The sequence below is a fragment of the Antennarius striatus genome, chromosome 2 (genome assembly GCF_040054535.1).
Source record: "Antennarius striatus isolate MH-2024 chromosome 2, ASM4005453v1, whole genome shotgun sequence".
NCBI lineage: Eukaryota > Metazoa > Chordata > Actinopteri > Lophiiformes > Antennariidae > Antennarius > Antennarius striatus.
In genome coordinates, this window is record NC_090777.1 from 2,766,832 (window position 1) to 2,775,092 (window position 8,261).

An 8,261-nucleotide genomic window follows, 5' to 3' on the forward strand; every position below is an offset into this window, starting at 1 on the left:
CACTGTTGCCCCCTGGTGGCAATCAAGCAAACACACTGGAAGCATCAGTGGAGGATATCTTCTAAAAAGTAGGTCTCCAAAAATCCATCCTCGAGTTTAATAGGTGGGCTGATGAAAAGAGACGGGCTGCAGGCACCTACGAGAGGTTTCACCTCACCGTTAATTATATACCAGGTACAACAATTTTCTGTGCATCATGAAAATGGCATGTGTTTTTAGTGTGGTTTCCATGGAAACCACTCTACAAGTCATCCGGCGGTCAGCACGTTACAAAACACACAAAAAAAAACCCAAAACGTTTGACCGACTTGTGTAATGAATATAAGCTTTATTTGAACATGAAATAAAAAAATAGTGACAAAGAAAAATGAAAACAACACAAAATTTGCATAAATATCATCAGAAGTTCAGAGACATCGTACAGGAAAAAGAAAAATCCACAAACAAGCAACGAAAAAGAAGAACAGATAGAGACCGATTCATGATGAATTCATAGAACACAAGAAACGTGTGTCTCTGCTGTACAGGCTTTTTTTTTTTTTTTTTTTTTTAAATTCTTTACGTGAACTCATGGACATTAAATGCATCATCGCCACCTAGAGGCCGGACATACAGGAGAATCATTGCAAGTCATTTAAAAAAAAGTTTTCAAGATGCACGCTTTTGACTCAGACTTGTAGGATCACTGCAGAAACGGCGTGTTACGGTGCTCGGATGCATATTATGCCAAAAAAATAAAATAAAAGTGCATTCCTGTGGGATTATACAGACTATTGTGTCTCAAAGCGAAGGGGGGGGGGCACCAAATGCAGAGTGTCCGACTGGTTTTGTCGTTGGTTCTATATGTGGACGTGTTATCAGGTAGTAGAAGGCGATACTGACGTGTTAATGATAGTATAAGCATCGCCGTGTCTCAGCCGTGACAGCCGTCGTCACGCCGACGAGCTGTTCAGCACGTTTAATTCTGTCTAAGGCCATAATATTGAATTAAATCAGGCTAAATAAAGTTTGACACTCATACCACAATGCATACTCACACTAACAGTTCAGTAAAGCTCCATTCATATATATTTATATAGATATATATTTAAAAAAAAACAACTTGTCAATATGGATGCAAAACCAATCGTCACGCGTGTGTCATGAATTCATGTCAACAGTTTTTGCTTCTAGAAAAATAGCTTAAAAATCTGACACGTATTTTCTTACAGTGTAATTCAGCTTTTCTTTTACATCTGAGACAGTTTAATAACAGGCTGGTACAGGAGTCCTCTGTCCCACCCCCCCCTTTCACATGACACCGCCACACAGACAAAAAGGACCCCCCCAATGTTCCGGGAAGGAGAAAGGCGACCAGAGAGATGGAACACAAACACTGAGCAACCCATAGAATGTCCACCGACCCACAATTCAGTGTGTTACATACACAAGCATGTGGGGGGGGGCAAAGGGAATCAAACAACGAAAGGGGTCAGAATCCATGAAGAGATTGTCGCGTCATGCTCCGCACGCAGGCAAAAGTTTTTTTTTATTTCTAACAAGACGAGCAAAATAAACATCTTCATCGCCATCCTCATCGTCTTTCATGCCCACACACACACACACACACACACACACAGACAGACACACACACACAGACACGCACACACACACAGACACACACACACACACACACACTAAGGACACTTGATTCAATGGTTTGGATGAACTGAACGCAGTCGGCTGCGTTCCGCTGTGTCTGCTGGTTCCAGCTCCTCTAAACCATAAAAAAAAACAAAAAAACATTGACGGTAATAAATGGCAAAAATAAATAACGCAAACCTTTTGCAGCAGTTGTAAAAAAGGCCACCGAGTGCTCTGGTGTGTGTGTGTGTGTGTGTGTGTGTAAGAGACGGAGAGACGCTATAGGAACTACCCATAAAGTTTTAAACCATCATGCACCGACGTCACCGGAGGCATCAGATGTGTTGTTTTTTGGGTTTCCCATCATGCCGTTGGAGATCTGACTGAAGTCGATCGACCAGGTTAGAAATAGAAGCCGAGGAAAATTCTAAAGTCGCCTCAACTCTCTGACACGAAGGATTTCAGACGCCGAGAATAATCAGGGAGTGAAAACTGCTAGCCTGTACATGTAGTCTGTACGTTAATACTTTACATTAAAGTCAGAATTTGCTTGTTAAGGTACGGCGATGCTAATGGCTCCTGGTCAAATTACCCAAGATTCACTGCTGCAATTGTAGTTTTACACAAGAAAGGACACTTTTTTTAAGAGCTGAATCCATCCTGTTAAAGCATCAGAACCAACGTCCTTCAGACGCCCCAGCTGACGGTAACACTGAACGTTTTCAAAGCGGCGTCCCCACCCCACCCCGCACAGGGACAACCATTTGATTTGGAGAGCAAGGAGACGAAATTTGAAGTTGCGTGGAGATATAAACATCAGACCATCAGAACTCCCTCAGGCAGTTTGTTTCCTCCTCCGTCTCTACGACGCTTTGAGCTTTCTGGCCCGTGGCGACGTTTTATCGTCGGACGACACGACTCCGTTGGTGGCCCCTCCTAGGAGAAGAGGAAGCAGTTTGAGATACAAACAGAGTTCATTTTACAACCAGAAAGTAGTGCATCCCTGGGATGCGCTTCAAGAAAAATGTGTGCATCCCAAAAGTAACAACAGAATATACGGTAGAAGCGACGCAAGGATTGAGTTTAACCAATAGTACAATATAAAAACTAAAACTGTTAATTTAAATGATTTTATCAATAACATCATAACTGTTTAAGTAAAAAAAGAAAAAGAAAAAAAGTAAAATTATATGTATTACTTTTATCAAAATGTTAAAGCCTGGTAGTCATTTAAAAAACACTTTTAAAAATAAAAAAAAAGGAAGGTTTTTTTTTCGTACTTTTGCTTTTCACTCAATAGTTTTCTTTTCCTTTTAATTCATATTTTCTCCTGTGGACACTGAACCAAGAACCTCCACACACATTTAGTAATATCTGTAGTAATATCTGTAGTAATATCTGTATTAATATCTGTAGGAATATCTGTAGGAATATCTGTAGGAATATCTGTAGGAATATCTGCAGTAATATCTGTAGTAATATCTGTAGTAATATCTGTAGTAATATCTGTAGGAATATCTGTAGTAATATCTGTAGTAATATCTGTAGGAATATCTGTAGGAATATCTGCAGGAATATCTGCAGGAATATCTGTAGTAATATCTGTCTCTTTTTCTCCATTAACTTTTGATTGTTTTTCACTCATTGTCACTTGGTTTTTCTCCAACTTTTGCATGTTTTTCGGAGGCATGGTGATAATCAATCAATCAATCAATCACCCTTTATTAGTCTATCTCTTAATCCCACCAGCAGACGTTCCAAAGCGTTTTAACAGACAGACAAACCCAACAGAACTCTTCTTGTTCTCTGGGGGGTCGAACTAACTCCTCTCTCGCTGCAGCGTTAAAACCAGCACACCTGTTGCTGATTGGTCGATTTTAATAAAGAGTTTTGTGACGAGAAACTCGCGCTAGAAATCAAAACATAACGGAGATTTCTGGGTTATAAATTGAAGTAGAGAAATGGAAAAATTGTGAATGTTTTTTTTGAACGGACGTGCATTTGAAGCCCACACGATCATCGTGTGTCAAAAAAATGTGCGTCAAAGACGCACGCAAATGAGAACAGTGTTTGAAGAGCGGTACGGAGTGCGTGACAGGAAGTGTGTGACGCTGCGGGTCTGGAACACTCACCCCTGGCTGGATCCCGTTTGTGGGGTTTGCTCTTCGGGCTGACCGTCTTCTTCTTGGAGGCCTGGTTCTGGCTGTGCTCCCTCCACTTTTTCAACTGAAAGTTAATGAATTTCCACATCATCCAAGCTTGCGTCAGGCAGATCGCCGCCAGGCAAGTCATCCTGAGGGGAGGGAGGACACATTTCAGGACGTCTGAGTGAGAAAATCGGATTATTTCAATTGGAAAATTCAACTTTTGTGTAAATTAGTAGTTTTGAGACATTTGGACCTGCCTTATAGTGAGCACATTGAAGTTTCCTTCTGCTAGAGAAAAGCCCTGGTTTTCTGTACGGGGCAGCCCGAAGCCAAACGTCAGGACTGAGAGTGTGAGGGTGAGGAGTCGGGCGATGACGAAGAGCAGCGCCCACAGGGTGAAGCTGCCAAGGAGATAAAGAAGATCGCATCAGATCGGGAAGGACCCACATCCATCAGGCCCCGGTTGAAATGAAATACCCCTTCTGCTTGTTCTCGTCGCTGAAGTAGAAGAGGCGTGAGGCGTGGAACAGCAGCTCCACCAGGTAGTGAGGGACCAGCAGCACCAGGCCCAGTCGGTGGAGGCTGGGGGACGACAACGTGAGCGTCAGCGCCGACACACACACACCCAGATGGAGTGAAGCCGCGCATCTTGAAGCGTGAAGAAGCGAGGGATTGCTGCATTAACCGTGGGATACTCACTTTAAGACGTAGGCACCAGTGATGTGGACAACATAAAGGCAGATGTAGTAGAGCTGGCGAGGGATGTCCTCCTGCACAAACAGGAGAGTTAGAATAGTGCCTGAGTAACGTGCTTTTAGTTCCATCTTTCCCTCTGCAAGACGAACAGACGGACACTGACGATTACAAAACATCACCGCTTTGGAAATGTAAAAACGCTTCATCATCACTAAAGTATTTAAACCACAAAGGGAGGAGGACGAGTGTGTGAAGGCGCATCGCAGTGCAGCGTCAGCCAAACCTGCATCAAGAGTTTCACACAGCAGAAGCCAATAAACAGAAACTTGAACAAGTTAGATTCATTCTACAGTCGTGTCAAGTTGTTTTTTTCTTCCCCCACCTCACCTTTCGTACTTTTTGAAAGTACAGCTCAGGAAGTGCATGGAGCCAATAGGCAATTTGGCAAATGTAGAAGAACTTGACCTGAAAACTGGACAGAGGGCAGATTGTACAGAGGTTAAGAGTCCAAAACAGAAATCCAACAGTTAAGCTCCAGGCAGAACTTTCTAAAACAATAAGGTGCGTCTGAACACATTGGGATCATACACTTAGAGGTAGAGGTCAAAAGTCAACACAAAGTGGAAGTTACGTCGTTCTAAGTTGGGTTTAATAAAAATAAAAATCAATTTTGCTTCATTTTCCTCCGCTTTACGTCTGTCTGCCACAAATATTAGAATCATAAAATCACTAGTAAACCCTTAAAAACACGCAAGTTACTGTACAATAAATCAAAATAAAAGACGGTTTTTCTGGACGATATTGAAAAATAAAACCTGTCAGTTTAAAATAGATTCATATTAACCAAAAATTATTAAAAATACATTCCTTAATAAAGTCCAGTACAGAACTAGTAATAGTTATCTACAGTTTAGTCTGGAGACGAGTTCATTCAACTAACATCTCTTGGAACTGGTTAAAGACGTAAAAACGAGGTTTATCTACACCTCCATGATGGAACTCATTTAAATCTGTGACGCGTTTGTGGGATTAATCCTAAATTTATGATGTTTGTGTGTGTGTGTGTGTGTATGTGTGTGTGTGTGTGTGTGTGTCTGCGTGTGTGTGAGTCTAGCCATCTTTACTTACACCATTTGAGTGTGTGGGTAACCCTCCCACAGGAAGGTCGGATTTGTGGCAAAATCCTCCTGGAAAGAGAAGAAGAGGCCCATGAGATGAAGGCTGGTGCATTGTGGGACCAATGTGTTACGGTGACCCCCGACCCCTCCCCCGGTACCGCTGTGAGGATGCTGCAGCCCCAGACGAAGGAGAACAGGTAGAACGCTGCCAGCTGTCCAGACTCGTTGAATTTGCTGTGTTTGGTTTTGGACAGGTGTAACCTCCTGTTCATTTTCTGGAACGACACCAGAACATCGGTCGACACGCCAACGCGTTGATGTGACGTTCAGGAAAGAAAAGGTGGCATCCTGTCTTTTATTGAAGGTATTTTTTTAAATGCGGTTCTTTTTAAAAAAATCTTTTGACAGATTATATATATATATTATATATATACTCACATCGAGGATATATTCTTGGATCAAGGCATGAAGAATGACGGCTATGAGGAGATAGAAAAACACAGTGGCCACATCTTTAGGGCCGTACTGGTAAAGGTTCACCGGCTCACTCTTCTCATCTGAAAAAAAACAACAAGGAGAAAAATAAAAGTACAAAATCACCCGCAGAGATCGTGTTTCATCACTCCATCACGCACACACATTATGATGTCATCAACGTAACCACGTTCATCTCAGATCAAATAATCCCACCTCATTTCTAAACACTGATCAGGTGACATGACGTCACCTGATCAGCATCAGTTGATTAATGGTTATCAAAAATACGATTTTCCATAATGGTGGATGTGGATCCACTTTCTGCTGATATAAAAATATAAATAACGTCTATTTTAATCTCTAACTTGGTGAAGAACCAGCCCCACCAAAGACAACTGATGTCTCACCTACAAGCAAAAGGACGGAAAAACAGATTAAGATTAAAAAAATCTTAATCCGTGAAGTAAATTTACTTTAAAGCTCCATTACAGGGAAACTAAAGGAGTGGTTCGTATAAAACTGGGATTAGAACCATCAGCTCACCGTGAACTTGTGTTACGTTGTACTGGACTGTGATGAACATGATGGCGAACTTTGCTGTGACCTACAAAACAAAGAAAGAAAGAATAACAGGCTGAATCGAGGTGAAGACAGAACATTGATTTGTCTGTGACTTTTTAACATCCCTCTCAGAAAGTCCCATCGACTGAACTCAGATTAGTTTTAAACAAGCGTGGCATAAAAATCTGGTGTTTAATCTGGAACCTGTCAAACATTTCATGCAGACGGTTGTGTCTCCACTCCTTCCTGTAAGTGTCAGGGGGCCCCCAGGGGTTGAATAGGGGGTCCTGGAGGGGCTCCAGGGGCAGGATGGAAGAGGCTCCACATTTTAATATAAATGTACATTAAAGCTGGATTGAATTCGGCTTTAAGTGGGGACAGGTCATTACTGGAGCTGCTAGGTTCATTCAAGCAGGACTTGTTGACCCAGAGCTGGAGACCAAATGCGGGCTTAGCCTGACTCTATTAGCCCCTAGCTCGATGGACATACTAGCTGTGGACCAAGTGAATCAGCCAACTGGTAAAGTGAGCTGTTAGCTGAGCTAGTCGGCCTCCTCGACATCTTCTTTAGTAATCAGTGAAGCACATGACAGGGGAAGGAGTCAGGCTAGCGCCCTGCACCCGGAGTGCGGCTGTCACGTTAGCTAGCAGCGGCTAGCGGCAGCAGCTAGCAGCGGCTAGCCGCGGAAGCTAGCAGCGGCTAGCCGCAACAGCTAGCAGCAGCAGCTAGCAGCGGCTAGCGGCAGCAGCTAGCAGCGGCTACATCCCATCAGTACCTCGAACATCAGGCCGAGGAGGATGATCATGGCCAAGCACGAAACCATGTCGGCGTGATTCTGGATCACGAACTCGTGGCTCAGCACCGGCGGGCTCTTGTTCTTCTTGCGGAAGCCCATGGCTCAGCGACACCGCTCTCCCCCTCTCTGGATCCGGGCTGCCGTTGCCGAGTCGAGCTGGTTTTGGAGCTAGCTTCCACTCCCCCTCCGCTGCACCACAGCCGATGTATGGTGGATTTTGGCCGGGGCCGAACGCTCCACTGCGGTCTGTTAGCACCGTGAAGCCGCTGCTCATGTGTTCAGACACAAGCATGAAGGCGCATCGCACCTGACCAAACACCGCGGAGCAACACCCACTTCTTTTCCTGCCTGCTCGAGTCAGATGACGGGCCCTCCCACTTCAAAACCCCATCAAGGACCGCCCACTGGCGATGACGTAGGAGGACCCAGGCCCGTGGTGCCTTCATGGCCCCACGTCAGGAGAGGAAATCCCAGTCCAACGTTAAAAAACAATATGAAATCCCTTGAGTTTTACTTACTTTACTTAATAAACACACATTTACTTTATATACACACACACACACACACACACACACACACACACACACACACACACACACACACACACACACACACACACACACACACACACATATATATGTATAATGTGGGTACGTTTTCCATTGTATCTGGCAAAATTTGTTAGCTGTTTTGAATAAATAACAGGAAATTCAAAGTTTGTATACTTTAAAGCACAATATTCCCATTCTAGTTAATTACCAGTTTGAAACTGACGGTGATGGAACACTTGGTAAAGTCGAAGATTTAATGGCAAATTAATGGACACTTCGTAAAGAACACAG

The 8,261-nt window shown here is 43.5% G+C and overlaps 1 protein-coding gene across 2 annotated transcripts; it reads right to left on the minus strand.

Moving 5' to 3' along the window:
- Positions 1-308: 308 nt before the first annotated feature.
- On the minus strand, positions 309-7,789 carry zgc:113278 (Translocating chain-associated membrane protein 1-like 1-like). 2 transcript variants are annotated; one of them, XM_068329333.1, is made up of 11 exons: positions 7,399-7,789; positions 6,605-6,665; positions 6,023-6,141; positions 5,743-5,859; positions 5,595-5,653; positions 4,863-4,938; positions 4,470-4,540; positions 4,248-4,352; positions 4,028-4,171; positions 3,756-3,916; positions 309-2,559 (listed from the first exon to the last, which is right to left on the minus strand). In XM_068329333.1, exons 1-11 carry the CDS (start codon positions 7,516-7,518, stop codon positions 2,486-2,488), a joined length of 1,107 nt encoding a protein of 368 aa, XP_068185434.1. In that variant the 5' UTR covers positions 7,519-7,789; the 3' UTR covers positions 309-2,485. The 2 variants fall into 2 exon arrangements, with proteins under 2 accessions (XP_068185434.1, XP_068185424.1); XM_068329323.1 differs by having other exon boundaries at positions 4,854-4,938.
- Positions 7,790-8,261: the final 472 nt, after the last annotated feature.